Source organism: Mustela nigripes, chromosome 15 (assembly GCF_022355385.1).
Source record: "Mustela nigripes isolate SB6536 chromosome 15, MUSNIG.SB6536, whole genome shotgun sequence".
NCBI lineage: Eukaryota > Metazoa > Chordata > Mammalia > Carnivora > Mustelidae > Mustela > Mustela nigripes.
Genome location: NC_081571.1, coordinates 18,190,106 through 18,216,603, shown reverse-complemented (window position 1 = coordinate 18,216,603; position 26,498 = coordinate 18,190,106). Strand labels below are relative to the sequence as shown.

The 26,498-nt window shown below is 40.8% G+C and overlaps 1 protein-coding gene across 4 annotated transcripts in view; it reads left to right on the top strand.

The window, feature by feature from the left end:
• Window positions 1–16,342, top strand: part of SMAD9 (SMAD family member 9) — a 72,226-nt gene extending 55,884 nt beyond the window's left edge. For all 4 annotated transcript variants that reach the window (XM_059377821.1, XM_059377823.1, XM_059377822.1 and 1 more), the window contains exons 5-7: window positions 2,344–2,565; window positions 9,504–9,760; window positions 14,827–16,342. In XM_059377821.1, the coding sequence (XP_059233804.1) occupies window positions 2,344–2,565; window positions 9,504–9,760; window positions 14,827–14,970 (623 nt within the window). In that variant the 3' untranslated portion in view covers window positions 14,971–16,342. The remainder of the gene's footprint in view (window positions 1–2,343; window positions 2,566–9,503; window positions 9,761–14,826) is intronic.
• Window positions 16,343–26,498: the final 10,156 nt, after the last annotated feature.

Genomic DNA, 26,498 nt, shown 5'->3' with positions numbered 1-26,498 from the left:
GGCGATTACGAAGTGACATCAGGAATGTATACAGGAGGAAACAGTTATTCTGAGGTTCTCACTAAAGAGGTTTTCCTCTGCTGTAGGAGTTTTTACTGTGTTGTGAATTACTTTCTCCTAAGATCTTATCTACCGAATGCACAGCCTTTGCCTAAGCATGATCACTGCCCGATTATAGGAACTGATACTTGGAGAGAGGAGCCCTGCTCCACATGCCTTGGGCACAAGGTTATAATCAGGTTTCCACTGTTGTGCATTGTGGAGGCACATTTGGAACTATCTCAGAGACCACGCCTCCCTGCGGTCATTGTACCATCCCTGGCAGCAGAGGACTTGGAAAACTAAGCTCAAAGAAGGTTTAACTTTCTGTTTTGAAAGCTGGGCAACAGACCCCTGTGCTATTGAGAAAGCTAGGAGAATAGCTCCTTGATTTGAAAATCTTATGAAGTCGTTGCAACTTACAACTCTTTTGGTAACTCCCAAGTCAGAGGGAAAACTCATCGACTGTTCAGTGAGGATGTCAAGACAACAGATTCCTTAGAATGTCCCTGCGGAATAGCCTGATGACTGACTAGTCTCTCTGCAACGGCAGCACTATGCGCTGGGCCCAGGAGTTTCACAGCGAGAAAGGCTAGAGCTGTCTTAGTGTCATGTATCAGTTTCACTGCTTTCTTTGAGTTGACACACCACCTCCACCTTATCAGGGACCCAGAATGGCCAACCCGTAGATGCCACAGCTGATAGTCATTTAGTGCTGTCAGTGCCTAATGGAGGTAAATTTGTAGGTGAACAGCTCAATGTAGCTGTTTTCCAAGAGCATTTCCTATTACTCCAAAACAAAAGAAAATTAAAAAAAAAAAAAAAAAACAACAACCAAAACATGCTAGCCTGCTATTTCACATGTCTTTGAAGAGGCAGAGAGCAGGGCTTTGCATTCTAACTTTGGCATTCCTCATCACCATAGAGTGAATGTTAGTTTGTCATCCTGGTTACTAGAGTAAGTTAATTTTTTATTCTAACCTAACATTTAGACGCGTGTTGTTTTTGATGTTTATTACAGAAATGGGTGTTTAAGTTAACAATTTTATCCCCATTGTGTTTATACTATAGCTTTGTAGTGGTGTCTTTGGTTTAGCTTAGCGGGGCGCTGTACATAAATATGTAAATATACACAAATATGTAAATGTACACGAATATGTAAATATACATAAATATGTAAATAGGGTTTTTACAGAATTTTATCTGTTTCTTAAAATAGGCTAGGTAAATAAATGTTACTCAGTTTTAATGTTCGTGTAAGCCACATGGGGATCTTACACAAAGGCAGATTTTGGTTCCTTAGATCCGGGGTGGGAGCCAAGAATCTACATTCCTCACATGTTCCCAGGTGATGCAGAGTCTACCATTCAGGAACCACACCTGAGTAGAGAGGGTCTAACAGAGCATACGATTTGAAGTCTGTAGGGGTGAAGTCTTTTATAAGTATAGGTTCTTTTGTAAATCAAATAATAACCCCCTAACTTATGTTTCATAAATTTATGTTTCAGTGCACATAGGAACATACTGTAGGTACAAGAATTACTAAGATATTCAAAGAAAAGAGAGTGAATATAATCAGTCAAAAGACAGAGTGTGCGTGGCAAAGAAAGAACTCTGAACTTTGGTTGGCAACTTAAAACTTTTGGTTTGGCAACTTAATTACTTTGAAAATTTTAAGGTGAAAACATAACATTCATGGATTTCCTGATGAAACATGTGCTGTCTTTAAAAATACCTTATGCCATATAAGTACTCCATATATATATACAATGGAGAATGTGACTCTATGTTGTTTTTCTTTTTTTCTTAAGTAATTTTAAGTCCTGTCCAGTATTTTTTATTTGGCCTTCATCATATCCAAACTGTTATTTTTTCAGCCTTAGTATTTTGGAAAATGATACTCTTGTCACTGGGACTTTATTCAGTTTATTAACAGTGATATGTTATCTTTAACATGTAGAGAGGAGACAACCTGTCCCCTTCCCTGGAGCTGTCTCCTCTCCGGGTGATGGAATTTACATTAATCTGTTCATACTGTTGTTTGTCAGACCCCCTCAGTACTAATACATATGAGTGCAAATGCTCTAATCATGGGAGAGTCACAAGGATTGCGGCCTCTGTGTCACACGTGTGGTGACAAGATGAACTCCCCACACAGATTTTCCATCAGGGGACAGGTTTGGAGAGATCTTTGTCTTGCAGCACCTCTCCTGGTTAAGAGCATGAATGTTGTCCAGGTGAGATCATGAGATGGGAAGCCAGACATGATGGGAGTGATGTGCTCTCTGGTTCTTTTCCTTCCAGACTTCCGGCCAGTTTGCTACGAGGAGCCGCAGCATTGGTGCTCAGTTGCCTACTATGAACTCAACAACCGAGTTGGGGAAACGTTCCAGGCCTCCTCCCGAAGCGTACTTATAGATGGATTCACAGACCCTTCAAATAACAGGAACAGATTCTGTCTCGGACTTCTTTCTAATGTAAACAGAAACTCAACAATAGAAAACACCAGGAGACATATAGGAAAGGGTAAAAGCAAATATGTCATTCATGTATATGTTCTTTGGAGCTAAAATGTGGGGAGAGAAACAAGCCACGGGTTGGCCACCTAACCTGGCAGGATGGTCTCAGGCTGGTGAGCCAGCAGGAGGCCTGAGGTTGCAAGGTCGTGGTCTCTCTACTTCTAGGGTCAGTGTAGCATCTTTCAGAGGGTGGATTAGGATAAGTATTAAGACAAAGTGGTAAGACAAACAAGAGGATAAATGTGAAAGCAGGATGAAATTACTAAATAGAAGTATCATGAATTATTTTCGAATTGCCTAAAGATGCTAAATAAGAAAACTTCAGAGGAGGAATTCTGGTGGGGGGATTATATTCTACCAGGTAAAGTGACCTTTGGAGACTTAGAAGCTAGGTAGTGAAAATCATGACTATTTATGTAGGGAAACCTTTGGTAGTGATTGGGGTTCTCCTGTGCTCAGGATTGTTATGAAGCCAGATGGACACAGGCCTCCTTGAGGTTTGGCCAACGAAGCTTTGAAGCCTTTCTCATTGGTGTGATCAATGGTAGAAAATCCCATCTGAATGTGAGCCCTCACTGTGTATCTTTAAATCATCTTCTTTACATTAGAGTAGCTGGTAATGTTTGACACCTGGTTGTCCACTATTATGTCAGACTACTGTGGAATCATAGTTGTACAGAAACTTTAGAGTCATTTTATCTTTCCTCTTTCCATCCAGCCCTCAGACCACCGTAGGAAGGTAGACACAAATCTTTTATTTCAAGTTTCCAGGGGAGATTCATTATTGTACCTGGTGATACATTCTAATATTCTTCCTAGCATACTTCCTTAATGTCTCTGTCATAGAAAACCTACAAGCTATTGGTTAGAAACAGGTTGAATTTATTCATTGATGTCCTTTTTTTTTTTTTTTAAGATTTTATTTATTTATGACAGAGAGATAGCAAGAAAGGGAACACAAGCACAAGGGAGCTGGCAAGGGAGAAGCAGGTTCCCCACTGAGCAGGGAGCCCGATGAGGGGCTGGATCCCAAGATGCTGGGTTCATGACCTGAGTTGAAGGGAGATGTGTAATGACTGAGTGAGCCACCCAGGCACCCCTTTATTGATGTTCTAATGATGATATTTGTTTATTTATATCCTATATATTTGTATAGTGGCTTTTTTGTTTTTGTTTTTGTTTTTTCCCATAGTGGCTTTGAGATGGCTTATAGGAAAACTTTGCAGTGAAATGATAAATGGAAAGTAGAAAATCAGGAAGAGGGGGTTGGGGGCAGCAAGGAAGGAGAAGGAACTAAAGGTTAGCATTGTGGCTGTGATTAAAATTGTGCTCTAGGCTTTCTGACAGGGAGGTCAAAAAATGGAAACACAACTATAATGTAATTTTTATCCCAAAGGAAGAAACCTGGCCATTCTTCAAAGGAAATAATACTTTCCCTTTGACTGAATTCTTAAATACATTTCTCAGATACTATAACTTTACTTTCAAATGGTTTTTATAAGAATCTTCAGGTGAAATTTATTTTTTTAAATTTTTTTTTTTAAAGATTTTATTTATTTATTTGACAGAGAGAGATCACAAGTAGGCAGAGAGGCAGGCAGAGAGAGAGAGAGGAGGAAGCAGGCTCCCCGCTCAGCAGGGGGCCCGATGCGGGACTCAATCTCAGGACCCTGAGATCATGACCTGAGCTGAAGGCAGCGGCTTAACCCACTGAGCCACCCAGGTGCCCCTTCAGGTGAAATTTAAAGGCAGACTATTACAACATAATATTGTGGGGCTGGCTGTGTGCTGAGGGGCTTTCTGGACTGGTCTGCATATGAGACTTCTGCTGATGCCACTTGGTCCAAAGATACAATTCAAACATGAAAGGACTGTTGAATGCCTCCTGGGAATCTTTCTGCAAGTAGCTCTTTGAGGGGGCTGCTGATGCAGACATGGGAGTTGAGGTTCTATGTATTCCTGCCTGAGAGCTAATCCCCAGGTTAAGAAACCATAGGAACAAGAGCTAGAAATGACAGCCTTTTATGAAAATCAGGAAGTCCACCTAAGTGCTCAGTGACTGGAAGGGCCCTCTACCTTCATGTGGTTCCCCAAGGCAACGTCAGTTTTTTCAGAAAGCTGTTTGGAAGTGCTTTACTGAGAAAATGATTTTTTTTTTTTAGAGGAGATATAAAGCATGGGGAAAAATTAGCGTCGAATATTTTTAAAGGAAGAGCTGTTGGTCTTTCATGAAGTCAGAGGACTGCTTCTTAGGTGCTCCCTTGGATTGTTTGGTTTTGAGCAGCATGGCTTCCTGGAACACCAGCCTGAATAAATTTGCAGCAAAATGCCTCCAATCATTAGTGAATAAGTTAACTTGTTCTTTGGAGTTAATTAATCGAGACACTTAGATTTCAGACATAGGCATTCATCTCACAAATCTTTGTTGAGAATCTATTCTTAGCCAAACTGTCCCACCATTAGGGACAGCAGTTAGAAACAAAGAAAAATAACAAACAAAAACAAACAATAACAGGCTTTCATTGGTTACACATAACCAAGGAAAGACAGAAAAGGAATAATGTTATATATCTCTAAGGATTTGTCTAGAGGAAAACACAGGAGGGGAAGAGATTGGGGAGAACTTGTTAGGAAGTCAAGTGGGATAGCCAGGGAATGCTTTCCTAACCAGGTGACATTTGAGCAGAAAGAAAAGTGCGTTTAGGGCGCCTGGGTGGCTCAGGGGGTTAAGCCGCTGCCTTCGGCTCAGGTCATGATCTCAGGGTCCTGGGATCGAGTCCCGCATCGGACTCTCTGCTCAGCGGGGAGCCTGCTTCCTCCTCTCTCTCTCTCTGCCTCACTCTCTGCCTGCTTGTGATCTCTCTCTGTCAAATAAATAAATAAAATCTTTAAAAAAAAAAATAAAAAAAATAAAGAAAAGTGCGTTTAGTCACATGGAGGGGGAGCTTTCAAAGCAGAGGGAGCAGCAGGTGCAAAGGCCCTGAAGCCTGCCTGGTATATACATTGTAAGAACAGCAAGGAAGTCAGAGTGAGTGGAATAAAATGGATAGAAAAATGGGGAAGTTATAGAAGAGGAGGGGAGAGGACCAGGTCACAGGAGTTTACAGATCTGAATTTTCACTTTAAAAGGATTCCCTGGCGGGACGCCTAGGTGGCTCAGTTGGTTAAGCAGCTGCCTTCGGCTCAGGTCATGATCCCAGCGTCCTGGGATCGAGTCCCACATCGGGCTCCTTGCTCAGCAGGGAGCCTGCTTCTCCCTCTTCCTCTGCTGCCATTCCGTCTGCCTGTGCTGGCTCTCTCCCTCTCTCTCTGACAAATAAATAAAATCTAAAAAAAAAAAAAAAAAAAAACAAAAAAAAAGGATTCCCTGGCAACTGCAGTAAAATTAAATTGTTAGTGAGGGAAGAGAGACACATTTTGTTTTTAAGATTTCATTTATTTATTTGACAGAGAGGGAGACAGCCAGAGGGAACACAAGCTGGGAGAGTGGAGGAGGGAGAAGCAGGCTTACGGCTGAGCCGGGAGCCCTATGTGGGCTCATCCCAGGACCCTGGGGCCCTGACCTGAGCTGGAGGTAGAGGCTTAACGACTGAGCCACCCAGGCCCCCAAGGGTGAAAGGTTTAAAAACACATGTGAAGGAGAAAACTGAAAGGTATATAAGAAATGTTAGCTTTGATTATTTCTGGGCTGTGCACTTGTGGAGGAGTTTTATTCTCTGCATCCCTGTATTCTCTAAATTGTCCCTCCTGGGCTTTCTTGCTCATGTGAGGATGGAGGCCGTGGGACTTGCTTGGCCTGTCAGGGCAGGCCAGGTTTGCTACAGTGGTGCTGAGAAACATCACAGGGGGCGCAGCCCAGCCCAGCAGAAGGGCTGAGTACTGAGGTGGGCCATTCTCTGTAGTCTACTTGGGCCCCACCCTGTTTGTTCATCATATTGTCCAAACAGACTTAAAATTTTCAGATTCAGATTTGGGGAACTGACCTTGCCTCCAGGCCAGTGATGGCTTTGTGTGAATTTTAAGAAGCCCCTTTCTCAAGAGAAGTTACTGCCATCTTCTGGAGAAGCTGTATAATGATGCTATAAATCTTGGAAGGCTATGAAGCACACCCTAGAATTGTGCAGTGCACAACACCCTGAACCACCCTGGTGTGGATTTGGAAATTTTTTCTCATCATGTGTTAAAACATTTTTTATTTTGGAAAATGTCAAACACATACAGAAGTGCACAGAATCATGTAAAGAATATTCTTATCACCCTCTCCAGCTTCCGTAATGATTCACAGTGAATGCTGTCCCTTCACAGTATTTTTGCAAGAATATTTTAAAGTAAATTTCCAGCTTCATATCCTTTCATGATAGATTTGAGTATTTATCTATCTATATAATGGATTTCTAAATATAAGTACCATTATTACACCCAGAAGTAGGCACTTTCTTAAAGCTCTAAATGATCCTAATATTCAGCCATGATTTTAAAATGGTGTGTGGAAGACAGGGCAACAAAGGCAAGGCAAAGATGGATTACAAACTCATGATAAGGTGTTGAGTTCGAGCCAGGAAGTTTGGGATTATTCTAAAGGGAATGAAAAAGTAACAGAGTCTCTGAGCAGGTCTACAGGGTAATGAGATTCACTTTCTGTACTGGCATTTGTGCATTGCTTCTACTCTGGGACTCAACTTTCTCTTTCTTCTGGTAGAGTCTAGAGCCTAAGAACCACCTCAGCAACCTAAGCAGCCCGCCTTCCTCCCTATCTTTCCTGTCATTTCTCTGTTGTTCAAGACTGTGGAAGAGGAACCAAAGGGAACAGATTTGCAGTCTGCCTTGGCAGACCCAATTCAAGCCCACGGTGCCTCTGACCCTAAGTAACCGTAGCACAGGACTCCACACTCCCTCATCTCCTAGAAGGCGGGAGGCAGTCACACACAAATGGGAAGCCCGGATAGAGGGATACAGCCCAAGAGAAGTAGGAAGAGCTTACCTGAGGCCCACACTGCCAGGTTCCTCTTTGGCATCTCAGGAAGAGCATTATCCTATTGCTCACTGTTCTTTATGGAGATTTTGAATCTAAAATACACATTGTTTAAAGCCATGGTTTTGTTTTGTCAAGTGGATGCAAATAAAATCATTTGCCTACTTGACTATTTTTTTTTTTAAGATTTTATTTATTTATTTATTTGCGAGAGACCATAAGCATGGGAGGGTCTCAGGGAGAAGCAGACTCCCTGCTGAGCAGGGAGCCCTACAGATTCAGTCTTGGGACTCCAGTGTTATGACCTGAGCCAAAGGCAGTCACTTAACCAACTGAGCCACCCACACACCTTTGACTTTTCTTTGGATGCCACTGTCTCTAGCCAAAGCTCCTTCATGGTGGGGTTGAATTCCACCCTTGTCCTACTGTTCAGAGCCAACTCAGGCCTCTGTGTGCTCATTCCATTGGCTCTGCCCCCTCTTTTTGCTCGGGACACTACTCCTGCCTGTCTGTCCAGCCTCTACTCTGCTTTCCTTATTCTGCCAACTGTGCTGTGGTTGCGGATAGTACTTCCACAGGATTGAAAATCATCCCCTAAATAAAGACCAGAGTCAGGTAACAAAAATCCTATCGATTCTACTTAGTAGGTTCTGGGAGGATTATAAATTTGAAAGTCATTCAATTCAAATACATCCTGAACACTGGACCATCTCATTCTCTGGCTCTTTCCCCACCAGCTCTCTCTCTTTTTGAACAACCATAACCACCACAGGGGCGGCCCTCCCGGGGAGCTCATGGGGACTGGGAACTGTATATGCCCCAGCCTCACCTCCAACACGTTGGTGCAGCCAGATACCATATCCCAGCCAAGGGGACCTTCTTGCCTGCTTCTCATGGCCCAGAGCCGAGGGTGCCTAACCCCAGGCTGTTCAGGGAGAGAATGAACATGAGAAAGAAAAGGGAGCGGAAAGCTGGGAAAAAAAAAGAGAGGAGATCCAAGATATATCAGTCTCTGTGTATTCTGGATCATTTCTGTGAACCCTTTGTGACCCCATGACAATTGTATAATTGTATAATTCTGGAGAATTTTGTTTCTGCTGAAAGGCTGGAGGAAAACTGTGCTGGTATTTAATGTTCACTAGACTGGAGCGATCTTTGTTTTATCTAATGCCAGTCTCTTGCTATAAATATATGTTAAGTCTTAAACCCAGAGACCTGGAGTGAGAGAGTCAACTCAGATTTAATCTGGAATGAAAATTATTTGGGGCAGCACCAATCTCAGGATGGTGTTTTGCTTTTTAAGTCCAAAAATGTGATGTAAAGTAAAATAAGCAACATTTTGACTGAGAGTCTTTATATCTGAAAAAGTGACAAGAATTTCGCTCTTAAGTAAAATGCAGGCATTATTTCTATAATAGTAAGTGACAAGCTCTAAAATGAAATAAATCTCTTTGAGGGAGGTATTAAGACAAATGGATTCATAATTGTTAAAATGTAAACTTAAAAAAAAGTAAACTTCATTTATTGTTTCCTCTGAAGAGGGTTTAGTGTATGCATTAAAGGGGAAAGTGACATTTCCTTGATATTATCTGTGCCCAGTTTCTATTTTTTTATTGATACATGGACCTGAAGGATGTTTTCTGCATTGTGTATTTATTTTGCTTCTAATATTATGAGAGTGAATAAGTGTGAGATCGAGAGTGACAGAAGGAGCAATGCACGACAGCCTTTGCAATCGTTATAAACATGGGGTGCAATCCACTTTTAAGTGGACTCGGGAAAAAAAAAACCCACTGCTGGGTTTAATTAGAACAAGTGGGCATTTTGGTCACTCTTTTACTCTGGCTGGTGATATTAAAATTAATTTCACGAGAGATAGTCACATACCACAAGGTTGCAGTGAGAAGGGAATGGTGTTAATCCGAAGCTAAACATGATGCTGGTGCTTGAGGGACGCTGTTTTTACCTCGTAGGTGTGCATTTATACTATGTTGGGGGCGAGGTGTACGCCGAGTGTGTGAGCGACAGCAGCATCTTCGTACAGAGCCGGAACTGCAACTATCAGCACGGCTTCCACCCAGCCACCGTGTGCAAGATCCCCAGCGGCTGCAGCCTCAAGATCTTCAACAACCAGCTCTTCGCTCAGCTGCTGGCGCAGTCGGTTCACCATGGATTTGAAGTCGTCTACGAGTTAACGAAGATGTGCACTATCCGCATGAGCTTTGTTAAGGTAAGGATGCTTGCTTTCAGATAGTAAGATAGAAGAGGACAAACCAAAAAGCATCCCTTGGGTGTGTGGCGTCTATACCGCCCATTCGAGTAGGAAACAGGGTTGTTGTTGTTGCTTTGGGGGGTTTCTTTTGGAACTCTGTTCAGGTATTTTTAGGAAGAGCTCCTCCAGGAGTATCCACTCTTGTTCAGCAATTACAAGAAAAAAAATTTTTTTTTCTTTTAAGATTTTATTTATTTATCTGACAGAGACACAGCAAGAGAGGGAATACAAGCAGGGGGAGTAGGAGAGGGAGAAGCAGGCTTCCTCCCAAGCAGGGAGCCCAACACGGGGCTCCAGGACTTTGGGTCATGACCTGAGCTGAAGGCAGCCACTTAACCAACTGAGCCTCCTAGCGCCCCTAAGAAAATTCTAAAAGATTTTACTTTTGAAGGAAAAACAAGGTGGTTATCTGATTTTTTTCATGCGGAAGATAAAGTGACAATGATGATTTTATAGGATTTAATGCCACAAAGTTTTTTTTTTTTTTTTCTCATCTCTCAAAGTGCTGAGCACTGTTATCTGTCAGTTAATATTGAATTTATCTGATTTAAATAAAACATTGCTCTTACTCTTAGAAAGCATACAGGTCAACAGAAGATATCATATTTATAAAAAAGCTACAGAACAGACAGTAGTGGCTCTAATACAAGCTGTTTTACATAAGTTTATGCCCATAAAGGCATAAACAAATTGGGATAGATATTATGTTGGGTTTGATTAATTCTGAGCGAGTAGTAGCTGTTCTGTTTATGAATATTTATTGAATTTCTTGAATTAGATTTTACTAACGTTGATGTGAAGGCTTCGGAGAACTGAGGAAGTTAGTGGGAAGGAAAACCCACTGGATTTGCACACTGAAGTCTTTGGCTGTTTCATCTCTTGCAAAGCAGTTGCGAATAATTCTGAAATTTCAAAATCTTAGCTTGTGTATCAGACTCTCTGGGTCTATGTGACAGTTTTCACATTGTCACATATCCACCCAGGAAATCGGTATAGATTGTTCCAGGTTTTTTTCACAGTAAAATTTGTTAATCTTTTAAGATTACCATGAAAAAAAGTTGTCCTATTTTTCTATACTCTTATTTTTATTGTATTTATAATTTTAGTACTTATTTTAAAAATAAGAATATAGTTTCCAATTTAAAAAATGGCTTTTTGAAACCCTTTCTTTCATGATGACAAAGCAAATTTACTGCTAAGCTTTAAAAGCATTTTTATATTGTAAAGCTATTAGCAAATACCTGGAGATCTTTCTAAATGTTCTGATGCTTTGGAACCAGCAGAGGGCATTAAATTGCCATTAATAAACAACCATTTGACTCCTAGTTATTTTCTCCAGGTCCGTGTTTTTAAAGTTAGGATGAAATGCCAGTACATCAGAGGTAATTATTTCACTGTCACGTAAGCTTGCATAGACATCTGATTGTCCTAAGATAAGCTAGATCTATTTCATAAAGCTATACAGTTCACAGAAAACAGTTAATAATGTTGCAACAGACAATCAGTTTAAAGAAATTTAAAATTTCTCATCGTGGGGAAAAAATGGGTAAGTATGTGAGGTGATAGATATTAACTAAATGTATTGTGGTCATCTTGCAATGTATGTATATCCAGTCATTGCGTGTACACCTAAAACTGACACAGTATATATCAATTACATCTCAACAAAACTGGGGCTGGGGGGGAAGACAGTACAGATAAAAATAATGTAAAATATCTCATTAGTAATTTCATATCGATTATGTGTTGATAGGATAATATTTTAGATAGATTGAATTGAATAAAACACATTATTGAAATTTAAAAAAAGAAATTATAGGACTAAACACTGGTGGCTTCCACTGAGAGGGGATGGACTAGATCATCTATAAGGCATCTTTTAGCTTTGATTTTTACTGATTCTAGGACTCAGTCAGTCAGTCAATAAGATATTGACCCAGAGCACCTACTCTGGGTCACACCAGGCATCATTCTAGGAATTGAGATATATCAGAGATTACTCAAAATCACTGCCTTCATGGAATCAATATTCCAGAAGGCAGAGACAAGCAGTAAACAATAGCTATAATAAAGAACGTGAATGGAAAGAGAAACAGAGCAGAGTATGGGGAATTGGAGTGCTGGGGTAGGGGTCAGTTGCAAGTTTTATAAAGATAGACAGGGTGGACCTCCATGGGGACTTAAAGGAGATGGGGGAGTCAAGTCGTAAGGGTATCTGGAGGGGAAGCAGTAGGCACAGAGGAAAGGCCAACCCTACAGCAAGAGCTTACCCTGACATTTGTAGGAGCAAGGAGGCCTGGGTGCCTGGAGCATGAGTCAGGGATCGGGGGTGGGGCTGGGGGTGGGATCCAACGCAAGGATTTCAGCCTTTTTTTTTTTTTTTTAAAGATTATTTATTTATTTATTTGACAGACAGATCACAAGTAGGCAGAGAGGCAGGCAGAGAGAGAGGAGGAAGCAGGCTCCCCACTGAGCAGAGAGCCCGACTTGGGGCTCCATCCCAGGACCCTGGGATCATGACCTGAGCCAAAGCCAGAGGCTTTAAACCACTGAGCCACCCAGGTGCCCCAGGATTTCAGCTTTTATTTTAAAAAGATGGAAAGCCTCTGAAGGGATTTGAGCCTAGGATTTCATGATCTGACTTAAATATTTAAGATTTTTTTTTTTTTGGCAGAGAGATCACAAGTAGGCAGAGACGGGGTGGGGGTGGGGGTGGGAAGCAGGCTCCCTAGAGCCTGATGCGGGCCTTGATCCCAGGACCCTGGGATCATGACCTGAGCCGAAGGCAGAGGCTTAACCCACTGAGCCACCCAGGTGCCCCTGACTTAAACATTTAAAAGATCACTGCCGCTGCTATGTGATTTGCAGATGTCGTGCAGACAAGCATGGAAGTAGAGACCAGCTAAGAGGCTATTGCAGTATTCAGATGAGAGATGATGGTTGTGCCCACTAGGGGGAGCAATCTCATAGAAGGTGTAAGAAGGGGAAGGATTCTGAGTTGTGCAGGTGATTCCATGGGGGAAGGTGAAAGGAGGAGTTAAAGAGATAAAGTTGCCCCCACCCGGGAGGGAGAAGATACAGGTGGATCAGGTGTAGATAGAAGGTAAAACCTTCAGTTTTAGTGAGAATACCTCTGTGATGTCTGACACGTGTCAAAGCAGAGGTCAGACATCACAGAAGGAGACAGAGGTACCAGTCTGGATTTAGGGAGAGAGGGCTGGGCTGGAGATGTCAGTTTAGGAATTGTCAGTGTTTGCACAGTATTTATCCATGAGCCTGGATGGAACTGCCAATGTTTGAGTTAAACAGAGAAGATCAGGGGCGCCTGGGTGGCACAGTGGGTTTAAAGCCTTTGCCTTCAGCTCAGGTCATGATCCCAGGGTCCTGGGATCGAGCCCCGCATCGGGCTCTCTGCTCGGGAGGGAGCCCGCTTCCTCCTCTCTCTCTCTACATGCCTCTCTGCCTTGTGATCTCTGTCAAATAAATAAAATCTTTTTGGGGAAAAAAAAAAAACCAACAAAGATCAGAGCTTCTAGGACAGAGCCCTGAGGAGAGGAATTGGTACAGCCAGTATGGACAATTTGTTTGAGGATTTTCGCTAGAAAGGAAGTCAAAGATGTAGAGCAGTAAGTGGTGGCAGTGGTAGGGTCAGCAGAAGTGTTTTGAAGATGGGAGGAATTTCAGCATGTTCCTATGTAGATGGGAATGATCCAGCATAAAACAAAATCTTGTAGGGAAGAATGGGGAGATTTGTGGGAATGATGTCCTTGGGAAGGCATTTGAGTCTTATGCACAACTGGATGGACTGGCTTATTTGGAAGTGCGGATAATTAATCTGTGCTGAGAAGTAAAAAGGGTGAGTGTGTTGGCACAGGTGCTGTGGAAACTCTTCTGATTGCTTTATGTCTTGTTAAAATAAGATGAAAATTAAGAGGAAGGCAAGCCATAAGTGATGCTGAACTCTTAAGAACAAACTGAGGGTTGGCAGAGGGGAGGTGGGTAGGGGGATGGGGTAACTGGGTGTTGGACATGAAGGAGGGCACTTGATGGAATGAGCACTGGGTGTTGTAACTGATGAATCACTGAATTCTACCGCTGAACCTAATAATACAGTGTATGTTAACTAAATTGAATTTAAATAAAGAATTTTTAAAAAGAAGTTATCATTCACAAACAGACTGGGGAGTAGGTGTTAGAGCTTTTGGGGAAAAGGAGCAGGAGTGAGCAGACATTTGGGGTGTGGGGAGGAGTGGGAGAGCACAGTGACTCGGGGACAGTCATTCCATTGCAGGTGGCATCAAGAGGGGCACTTGAGGCTTGTGCTCACGAATGTGAAGTGTTGGTCAGGCAGCATGGTTGTGTTGAAATCTAATTTTTTAAGAACTACAGATAGTCACTGTTCCCAATAACAGTGATGTGTGATGTTTCTTATTTTTAAAATAACTTGTCCCTGATGTATAATGTACAGAGAATAAAGATAGGCAAATTTATTTTTTACTTATTTTTACTGTCTCTTCTGTGAATGGTAATAAATGGGAAATTGCCAAAAGTGAGCCTAAAAGAGAGAGAGGAGAAAAAAGCTTTGTAAACCAACCCAGAGTAATCAAGAACACCCTCACTTCTGTCTTTACACCTTTGAGATCCAGTCACTGGTCTGTAGTGAGCATCCATTTTGTGCAAAACATTGTCTTCAGCAGGAAGGGGTCGAACATAAAGTCAGGCCCCTTCCCTTGTGGAAGAGAGAATGATTTGCCAGTGTTTCCGGTGTGCCTAGAGACCAGACCCCTCTAGGTCCATGTGTTGAGCTGTGAGCCCTGAGGGAATCCTTTGATTTGGACTCCTCTTCGGGTGTCTGGTTGATGCACAAATTGTCCTGTGCTTACAGGAAGATGGAGGGCACGCTTTCCCAGGGTCTCAGGAGCTGCTCTGGCGCGTGGGCTCTACGTACTGATGTCTATCTCTCACCTCTAGAGGCTGACCGAAAGTCTGCCGCCATCACTCTGGGCTCTGTTCTTGCTTTCCAGGGCTGGGGAGCGGAGTATCATCGCCAGGATGTCACGAGTACCCCCTGCTGGATTGAGATTCATCTTCATGGACCACTGCAGTGGTTGGACAAAGTTCTGACTCAGATGGGCTCTCCACATAACCCGATTTCTTCAGTGTCTTAACAGCCGGTCATGTCTTAATCCACAGTTCTGTAGAGTAAATGCTATTGCAGGCAGTGGCTTAGATACCATTTCAGATTTGCAACTAACTGAAGTTTCTAAGTACATAATGTAAATACATATAATATATACTCTTCATTTTTTTTTTATCACCAGTTAATTTGCACTAGAATTTCTAGTTAACCTGATGCCCGCACAACGTGATTAGGAAAGCAGGTTTTTCATGCCAATGCTATAATAAGAAGCAGCTTCTTTTGTGGGAGGAAACAAAGGAAAAGCAACCGTGTCGATAGAATTTGAAAAATGTTGGCAGAAAGAAAGGGCAGCGTTAGTCAGCCATGTCATTATAAGGTATGTTGTGTGGCCTATCAGAAAAATATCGAAACTGTATCTTACAAATTGGGGTACGAGCAGCACCAGAGCAAGTAACGCTTTCAGACAAAAGAAAGCAGTCAAACCCATAGCATTTAAACAATCTCACTTTTAGTGCTGTTGGCAAGAAGGGGGACAGAAAAACACCAAGCTTGTAAAATTAGTTATGTAAGATAAGTCACGTAAATTATTTCCCAAGTTGAAATACCTATAGCTGAACTATGGTGCTGATATTAATGGTACATTTGAAACAAATTTAAACTGTGATTGGAAAAGAGACTGTGAAGCTGGGAGTCATGTTGCCTCATGATCCACCACAATTAAGAAGAAAATAATGAGTCTAATACATGGGAATATTCATATGAAAATGCCATGAAATGAGCTATATTTCCAAATTGCAAAGTAAGACCAGAACTTAGTCCAAGAATCACCCAGGAAGACTCTTGCTTTCCACATTGGAAATCGGGCCCCTGTTTTCCTGGTTATTCCACTCAAGCAGTCTGGCAGACATCTGAGTCTGCCCAGTGAGCTAGAGGACTTTGTGTATAAATTCGAGGTGGGGAAGGAGCAGTAAAGGAAGAGGGTTGGGCGAAAGCATTGGATGTTTTCTCACACCTTCTCACATTCCCATTAGAAGACTTCATGGCGAGGGCACTCCTTTTGCCTACATGTTGGCACATACTATTTACAGATGACTAAAACGGTGGTGAAGCCTTTGAGAGAATCTGGACACATTGCTGGAGTCACATTTATGGGTTACGTAACTTGGTGTCTCGATCTGCTGGTCATGGCTGTTAACCTCTTACAAAGCTGAAGCCTCATACATGGAAATAACTTCCTCAATAGAATAATAATTTCATAACCCCTGTAATTTCTGGGGAACAGTGGTACTGAAGAAAGGAACATTTAAAAAATAGATATATATGGCATTAAAAACCTGTTCTTATTTACTCTCAGATGATAAAGAGAGGAGAGGAAAATTCCCCACATTTCTAGGTACTTTCATATAAAATATATATATATATATTTTATATATATATATATATACATATATATATATATATATATATAATTCCCACCCACTAAACACTGCATTGCTTCAAAAAATATTTCACACCCTCTTAAAAATGTATAATTTAAGAAGGTAATTATGCTTGTAACAGACGGTACTTCAGTAATCCAAGAGGTTTCTTCATTTATGCATTCTGTCAACTCTTTTTAGCTTTAGCGCACACAATAGTTGCTTTTCATTAAATCGTATTCAAGGTAGAAATGATCCTGTGAAAAAGATATGCGAGTGAGCTGCTACTGTCACCTCTTGTAAGAACTAGTGTTATCTAATAGAAACTTTCATATATGCAATAGAAAACAGTACATTCTACGTTAAAACTAGGTGGTCCATTTAGTGTTTAGAGAACCCCGTAATTCCTTGGTTCAACAACTATGTATTGTGCCCCTGTATGGGCTGGGTACAGTGTTGGGTAACTGTGGAATCAGATGCAAACCAGAAGCAGCCCCAGGCTCTGGAGCTAAGAGTCTGTTAGTAAACCTGTGTAAACATCTTCATGTTTCAGAACTTTTAAAACACAACAAAACCTATGATCTTTCCTTTGCTCAGAAAGATGTAACTCCTTTCTTAATTATTTCTGTTTTGAAACTTAGTTCCCTTCTCTTTTGAGCAATCAGGTAAGAGATGAAGTCTTCCTTGGAGAAATGCTACTTTTCTTCCGTGCCCCAAAGTTGTTTGTTTTCTCCCCTGACTTCCCTGTTTTCCAGGTTTTTCCCTTTTCCTCTTTTCTTGGAAAAGGCATTAATACAGTGAGTCTTCCTCACATGAGTACAGCTCTGTGAGAGCATAAGGACACATGATTTTTCTCAAGAGAGCGAACATAGCTTTTTTGATCTCTTCACAAATGCTCAAACTCATCCCCTGGTAGCGATAACCTTATGCCTTTGTAGAATTAATCATAACTGGTTGCTTATAAATTACATTTAAAAATTAAGTAACCTGGATGGCCATGCAGGTTTGGTAAAACCAGGACAAAATATTCCAGGAAGCCTGTGCTCATCCTTTGAAAAACAAATGATTAAAGTGGTACATTTGCATCATCACTGGTCCTGTCTCTCCAAAAGTCCATATTCGGATAGGAGTGAAATTCAGAAAAGTTAACCCTTTGGTCACTGTAACTAGTCACCTTCTCATCAGCCTTTGAACGTTTTTGCTGTCAGGAATTGTCCAAAGTTGTAATGTACCTTTTTTTTTTTTCAGACTTCCAAGTTTGCTCATGTAGCATTCATTCCTTGAGATGGACAGTCCCCCCAAAAATGTGATAACATTCTTTTAGAGGATAACTAGCGAAGGGGATGTGCTAAGCCATTTTAAAGGCACCAACAACGCCACACATTTTTAAGGTTGCCATGGACAAGGGTCGTGCAGTAGAGAACAATGTTTTAGCCTGCTCTTGAGACCCAGAACATTTTCTGTGTTGTTCAAGCCTGTTTTCTATTCTTTTCCTGTTTAAAAATTGAGATATGAGAAGTTTGTTTTATTTAGATGATATTTTACTATCTGCCAGTGTTTTAGAACTGTAAAGATGTCATTTTTCAACAGTTACCTTTTTTATTTTTATGTTTTTTTAACATTCAGTATAAATCAGGAAAAGTTGAACAACAAAATAGCACTAGCACTTAGAATCCCTTTTTCATTTTCTTCTAAGGGATTAAATGCGACAACAAAAGCATTTTATAAACATCACCTGCTAGACTTTAAGCACTTGTTTAATTTTGAATATGTCCTGAGTATTTGGATATATGTATTCAACAACTAAAGCAAACTATAACGTGCATTCCAAATTTGTCTTCCCCTGTTATGATTTTAGCAGTTGAACCGTATGACAAGACTGGAGGATTCTGACATATGTTTAAATTAATGTAACACAAACCAACAAGAAACTATTTCTGTTTAAATAGTGCTTTTGTCGATCATATCTAGGCTTCAATTATCCTTCAAATGCACACTCATACTGTTATGTGATTGTTTATAATAAACAATACTGTACCTATATGTTTCTGGCTCATTTTTCCCTATAAACATCATAAAAAGGTCACTGCCTATGGATTTTAGGTGATCTTAAACCATCTTATTTTGAAAATGAGATGCTTTTAAAATCCAATATGCTATAGAGAAATTAAGTCATGATTTTGAATTAAACATCTTGGTGTCCCCAGCATTAAGCATAGAGTCTTGGAGATACTTTGTGGTCATTTTAGAGAGGATACCATAGGAGCTTTTTTTCTGGTTAGTGGTAAATATTAAGTGATATTGTGATATAAAGGAAGGAACTATCTTATTCTTGTAAACATCTGTTCATTGTACATACATATTATGTATCAGGAAAGGTGCTAAAAATGACTGATGAGGAAAAAATAAAATAAAATCCAGGAGGAAATTCTCAATTCCCTCCATTTTCTTCTAGTCTTAAAATGGAGGGGGGAAAATGTGTCAATATTTCAAGAAAGCTTAGCCTTCTCATTAAACTTGATCAAAGTTTTCCTTTTTTTTTTTTTAATCATTTTAAGAAATGCACCCTTTATTCAAAGAGGTATTTATGGACTTCAAAACTGTAAATGAATGAAAGGTTGTTGTGGTTCAGATGTAGGCAGGGATTATGAGACCTCCCATTTCAGCTGTGAGTTTATGGAGAACCATGATTACATCTTGTCTGCTTTTGCATCTTCATGGTTCCTGACCCTGTTCTTGCCTCTAATATTTGGTATTGGCATTTCAAACACTAACTATACAGATTGTTTTTAATATATCATGGCATAGAAATACAAGACAATCTTTAAACATTGACTTATCTTTGAGAGGGGATATTTTCATCCTAGAAACCTGTGCATATTCTTTTTTTTTTAATTAATTAATTTATTTATTTGACAGAGATCACAAGTAGGCAGAGAGGCAGACAGAGAGAGAGAGGAGGAAGCAGGCTCCCCGCAGAGCAGAGAGCCCGACGCGGGACTCGATCCCAGGACCCTGAGATCATGACCTGAGCCGAAGGCAGCGGCCCAACCCACTGAGCCACCCAGGCATCCCACCTGTGCATATTCTTTTATCAGATGGTTCATATACATCAGCCAATGTAGATGCAATGACAGATAACAGTTTCTGCCTTTATTTATTTATTATTATTTTTTAAAAGATTTATTTATTTATTTATTTGAGAGAGAGACAGTGAGAGAGAGCATGAGTGAGGAGAAGGTCAGAGGGAGAAGCAGACTCCCCACGGAGCTGGGAGCCCGATGCGGGACTCGATCCCTGGACTCCAGGATCATGACCTGAGCCAAAGGCAGTCGTCAAACCAACTGAGCCACCCAGGTGTCCCCAGTTTCTGCCTTTAAAAGGAATTTACAAGTTTGTGGAGGAAGATGAACGAGTATGCCAGCCAAGGTCAGTGCACTGTTGGTTGTGGCAGCTTGCTGGGGGAACAAACAGCAACATCTCCATCAGGCCCTGGGTGGGTACCTGGTAAGGCTTCTGGGCCAATCCAACTTTCTTCCTCCCCATCATTTGCCTTAGCAAGTAACCCGAGACCCTCCTAAACCAGGTTGGATGCCTGCTCTCTGTGCTGCTATCATATTTGTGCTCTTCAGTGGTCAGTTATTACTTCCTGCACCACACCGTTTACTTGTCTATCAGACTGGGAGCTCTTGAAGGGCAAGGGCTGTATCTATTCATGTTCATCATTTTCCAGCTATTGTTTAGAAAGGCATTTGGGATTCACATTGTAAAAGCAGAAATGATATTTGTATCCAGTTCCTCTTTTTAAAAATTAGCAATTATTTCATTTCTCCTCTTTTTAAAAAAAATATTTTATTTATATTTATTTATTTATTTGTTTGAGAGGCAGAGCACAGGCTAGAGAGAGCGAGCATGAGCAGGGAGTACAGGGTAGAGGGAGAACCGGACTTCCCGCTGAGCAGGGAGCCCAACGTTATTGGGCTCCATCTCAGAACCCTGGGATCATGACCTAAGCCAAAGGCAGATGCTTAATTGACTGGGCCACCAAGGCTCCCCTCATTTCTCTTTGAAATAAAATAATTGCAAGCCTCCAATTGCCTGTCCAGTGACCTTGCTCTACTGGTGGGGTAAGAGAAGAATGCATATGATTTAGTTTGGAAATAGTAACTCAGTTGCCTGCGGTAGCAAAGAAAGGTAGCTTTGACAGTTAAACAGTTATCATTGTTTTTAGTCCTAGCACTTATTTTCAAAATGTGAATTTCAGTAAAGATTAGAAAGAAGCATAAGGAATTCTGATGGGGCAACCAGGAGTTGCAACTGCTCAGTTCCAACTTTGCCTGCGAGGTGAGAAGGAGCTGAAAAGGAGGTGAGAGTAGCTGCTTCTCACCAAGTTTGGACATGCCTGTCTGAAAGCACTTCCCATGTATTCCGGTGTGGTTGCTACTCTGATTTTGATGAGTATTCAGACTCAAGGTGATATGCCTGTTCATTAGTTACATAGGAGATCTCGGTTCAAAATACTTGTGTCTGTCTCCTAGACTACGTGGGAAGGCTTGCTATTTTGGATGCTAGAAATAGATCAGTTCCTGCTTCCAATTATTAATAGCAGAGGTGAGCTATTCCATTTCACAGCGAGGGTACAGTGTAGACAGAAAAGTAGCACTGGTATCTGAGGACACTGCTGGTCCTGTGTTGCTGTGTTGGCTTCACCTTGCATCTAGTGGAGTTTAGGCCCAAGTGCTTGTTGGTCAGAAAGCACCCAGCCTTCCTCTCCAAAGTGAGCATGTGAGAGTTGCTCCACGTGCCTCAGTTTTAAGTTCTCATACTGGTTTAGAATAGGCAATGCCCATTCTGGCCAGGGGCTATCGTCATTTTCCAACTGCAGAGAAAGCCAGAAGCGTTCAAGAAATGAGATACTGGATGGACTTTATGCCCTATTTACAGGCAGCAAACGTGTGGGACTAGTGAGTAAAGGACAGTTTTGACTGTTGCTGCATGAATGATACATAGAAGAGACACGGGAAACCTGGTAACATATTGTCTCATTGTAAGGAAGAGAAAAGAGTGCTTGGATTGGGAGGAATGTTTGGTTTTTCTCAGGCACATTCCTGGACACAAGGGTCCACTCACTAACACAAAAGGCAAGGTGTTCATGCCATTAAGTCTATTTTATTTAAAAAGTATATATATATATTTATTTAGAGAGTGTGAGTGCAAGCAGGGGAGGAGCAGAGGGAGAGGGAGAAGGAGAGGGAAGACTCAAGCCAACTCCATGCTGCAGAGCTGGACACCCGGCTCCACCTCACAACCCTGAGATCATGGCCTGAGTGGAAACCAAGAGTAGGTTGCTTAAGCGACTGAGCCACCCAGCACATCCCGCCCCCCGCCAAAGTCTCTTCTAGAAAGAAAAGATCAGCTTTGTAAATATAATAGGAGCCTAGAAAAAAGGATCTCTGAGTACTACCCTGCTGAAAGCAAACCTGAGTTTTCATAGTAGCAGACAACTTTTGATGATGCTCTTTGAAAAATACTGATAGTTCTCCAAGACTCAGACTCCTTCACTTTCTGTAGGAAGTAATGCTGTCCCAGTTACAATTCCCTCATAGATGAGTCTGTTCAACATGATGAGGAAATTCAGGTATTTATGTGTATTTTTATATAATTATAATAAGTAGTAATACATTTTTGTGCAAATGCTTAATATTAATATAATACTATTAATATATCCTGTTTGTTATTAGATTTTCAAAGGCAACTGGTATAAAATCTTATTAGTGCTGACTGTGGTTCCAATTTGAGGACAGTAAATGATACAAAGTACAATCATAAGAGAGGAAAACAAAATCTCACTAGTTATAACTTCTGGTTGTTTTACAAATCTTAAGAAAGCCTGCATGTGGGGCGCCTGGGTGGCTCAGTGGGTTGAAGCCTCTGCCTTTGGCTTGGGTCATGATCCCAGGGTCCTGGGATCCAGCCCTGCATCAGGCTCTCTGCTCCACGGGGAGCCTGCTTCCTCCTCTCTCTCTCTCTCTGCCTGCCTCTCTGCCTGCTTGTGATCTCTGTCTGTCAAATAAATAAATAAATAAATAAATAGTCTTAAAAAAAAAAAGAAAGAAAAGAAAGCTTGCATGTATTTCTGTATCACTAGGGTAAAGCTATGAAGATGGAAGATTTGTTTCTTTTGCTGCAATATACAATAACAAAAACCATTCGTCTCTAATGCTTTTGAACATTACAAATGATTATTCGGAGGGCAAGTAATAAATGTGGGGTGGATAGAGGAAAGTAGTCCATGTCCTGAGTAGGAGATGAGATCAACTTCTCTAATTATTAAGCAGTTCAAATATCTTCACTAAAATAGTTTTAAAAGAAATTTGTTAACTTTAAACTCAATAAAATCATTTTAATCAGACCTTTTTCTATAGTGGGGCAGTTCAGCCCATTTTAAAATAAAATTGTTACCTTTTTAAAAAAATAGTTGTCTGAACACAAATAAATGTTATGTGCCATTCAACGGCACCTGTTGTCATGATTATAATATTTATTTTCATAGCTAAAGAAAATGAGAAGCTGAAGGAGTCACAATGATTAAAAAAAAGAATACAAAATTTTCCATGTCAGTTAGTTACACAAAAGAAATTAGGACCATTTGGCAATACCTGCACTAATTATGTTTTCTAATTCTAGACAAAGAAACAGCACATTATAAATCAACAATCATTTGAAAGCTCCCAAATTGGATTTTTTAAATATGTTGCATTTTTTTTAAAGATTTTATTCATTTATTTGACAGAGAGAGATCACAAGTAAGCGGAGAGGCAGGCAGAGAGAGAGGAAGGGAAAGAGGCTCCTTGCTGAGCAGAGAGCCCGATGTGGGACTCGATCCCAGGACCCTGAGATCACGACCCGAGCCGAAGGTAGCGGCTTAACCCACTGAGCCACCCAGGCGCCCCCCAAATTGGATTTTTTAAACCAACACTGGAAACCTGGAAGCCACAAAAAGAAATGTCATATATGTTGAAATCTACAAAATCTAAAACCTTGTGTGGCAAAAATACCATAAAAGAAGTAGATAGGCAAATTTTAGATTTGGGGAAATATGAACAAAAATGACAGAGTTGGGGCACCTGCATGGGTGGCTCAGTTGGTTAAGTTCCTTCCTGCCTTTGGCTCAGGTAATGATCCCAGGGTCCTGGGATCGAGCCTTGCCTTAGGCTCCCTGCTCAGAAGGGAGACTGCTTTTCCCTCTGCTCCTCCCCGCCTCCCACTCATTCTCTCTCTCTCAGATAAATAAAATCTTTTGAAAAAAATACAGGCTTAATTTTTATTATATGCACCAGACTTTTGCACATTGGGTAGAAAAATGGAGCCTAAATATATGACTAGGCGATTCACAGAAGAGCAAATCTAAATAACAAGCATATATAAAGAGGTACTCAAATTTTCCACTATTCAGAGAAATGCTAATAAATGTAACAATTAGCAGTACATATCTATCAAGGAAGAGTTAAAAAAAAAAAAAGAACAGTAATTCTTGTTGGCAAAAATAGGAAAAGAAATTCTCCCTTGCTGCTAGTAGACATTTGCAGTGATAGAGACTTTGGGGGAAAAAGAAATGTAGTATCTGAAGAAAGCACATATCTATATATTTCCCTCCACCTAGCAATCCCAATTATGAAAATCTATTCCAAGGCCATTGAACTGCCAGTGCACACCAGTACGTAAGGATACAGTACAGGGAGGATGCATTGTTCATAGTGACAGACAACTGGACACCAAGTGAATGGCATCAACAGTGGAATGATTGAATGTGATGACACATTCCTATCATGAGATGCTCTGCAGCCATCTAAAGGAATGAATCAGAGCCACAGAAGTGATTTGGGGGGACTTCTGAGTACTGGAGCATAAAAAAGTAATATGCTGACGTGTATAATATGCCCACATTTTTATGTAACTGCAAGTTGCTATATGTATATATATGTGTGTTTAAGATTCACAAAACAGTAAAAGTAAGGAAGAATACATGCTAGGTTGTTGACACGGGCTATCTAGAAGGTGAGCAGTGCATGGAAGACTGATGGTGGGGAACCAAAAAATTAAACAAAAGGGAGAACCTAAACCAGAAATCCTCAGTACATGCGTTAGGATTACATTGATGTATTTATATAAAATTATATGTGTGTGCATACAGAGACTTGAAAAAATTTAGCATATATTTAAGTGCCTACTGTGTTTGAAACTAGGCACTTGGAAGTGTTAGCTCCTAATTTAGCAACAACACTCTACTGTGGGCAGAGCATCATTTCTGGAGACAAGATTTAATTCAAGTCTTGGCTCTACATCCAACAGTTAGACCTGTTTTACAAGTCACTTCTCTGAGTTTTCTTTCCTCATCCAAAAACAGGGATAATACTTGCCATATCTTGAGGTTCAAATGAATTATTACATGAAAGTACTTTCTAAAGTAATATAATTAGGGTGTAAGTAATATTTGTCTTTTAACATATTCCAAAACTCAAGGGTTAGTGTACAAAGGCTTTATTTATTTATGATAGTACTTCCACGGTCAAATGTGAAGTTCATGCTCAAACTGCACAGGCCTCCCCATGATTACGTACACGGCTCACACGACGTACAACAGTGTGCAGTGAGTAACTTAAAAGTCCTGGATTTGAATCCAGCTGGTTGTGCAATCTTGAGCAAGTGACAACCTCTGCAAGCTTGCTTCTGCATCCACACAATAACCGTTGTGCATACACCATGGGATTGTTGGAAGAGTAAGTAACCAGAATTGTTTTAAAAAATTATAAAATGCTAGAAAATTGGTATCATTCTGTCTGTCATGCTGTCTTTAGATTATAATCTACTTTCTTCATGCACCTCTGTGAGGGAAGTTTACATTTGGGCCTCAGAATGGATGGCAGGAAACTCCAGGGGGAAACTGCACTATAAGTAAGTGCTAAATATATGGAAATGAAGATTTATTAGTAAAAATATTTCTTCCTATAAACTTCAAAAGCAAGCACCTAGCTTGATAGCATTTGTACAGCTATTTAAAACTATAGTAATCATATCCAGAACTATGAGAGATAATAATAAATTAATAAACTACTAAATTTGGGGGTCCTTTGTTACACAGCATTCTGGAGAGCAGGTAACTGATAGACCTAGCTATATAGTTATTGCTGCCTAACAAATGACCCCCAAATTCTGTGGCTTATAATCATAAACAGCTATTATTGCTCACAAGTTTACAGATCAGTTGGGGGGTTCTGCAAATCTGGGCTAGGTCTGGTTGATTTGGCCTGGGGTCAAATGCATCTGCAGTCAGCTGGCAGGGTGGCTGGGGGTGAGCTAGTGGAGCACAGCCTCACTCACATGTCCGGCTGTTCACCACAGCAGCGGAGTAGGTCTCTAAAAGAACAAGTAGAAGGGTTCAAAGTCTTGGAAATCTACTCAAAGCTGGCACATATTATTTCTTCTGCATTCTGTTGGCTAACACAAGTCACAAGGCCAGTCCTTCAGATTTAAGGGATAGAGGAATAAAGTCAACTTCTGGGTGGGAGAAGTGTCAGTTATATTGCACAGGTCTGCAGTACCTGAAGGGATAAACACGTGGGGACGCACTGCAGTAAATCTACCCAAAATAAGTAAAAACCATACTGTTTCATTAATGAGCTGTCTGTAAGCATATACTGAGATAGATGTTTATTTATACATAAATTCAATTCCTCTTATTTTAATTCAGCATTCTGGCCTATTACTTGCCCCTCCTTTCCGATCCCTCTTATTCCACTTGAAAGATAAGCTGATTTCTTTTCTTTCTTTTTTTTTTTTTCTTTAAGTTTTGTGTATTTATTTGATAGAGCCAGTGAGCCCAAGCAGGGAAAGGGACAGAGAGAGAAACAGACTCCCCTCTGAGCAGGAAGCACCATGTGGGACTTGATTCCAGGGCCCTGAGATCACGACCTGAACCAAAGGCAGATGTGTGACTGACTGAGTCACACAGGTGCCCCTTACTTTTTTTTTTTCCCCACTATAAAGTTTAACTTAACACTGTAGGGATTCAATAAAGGTTCCAAAACCATGAGTAAGAGAACTAATAGTTAATAACAAGTATAAATGAATTCCTCTG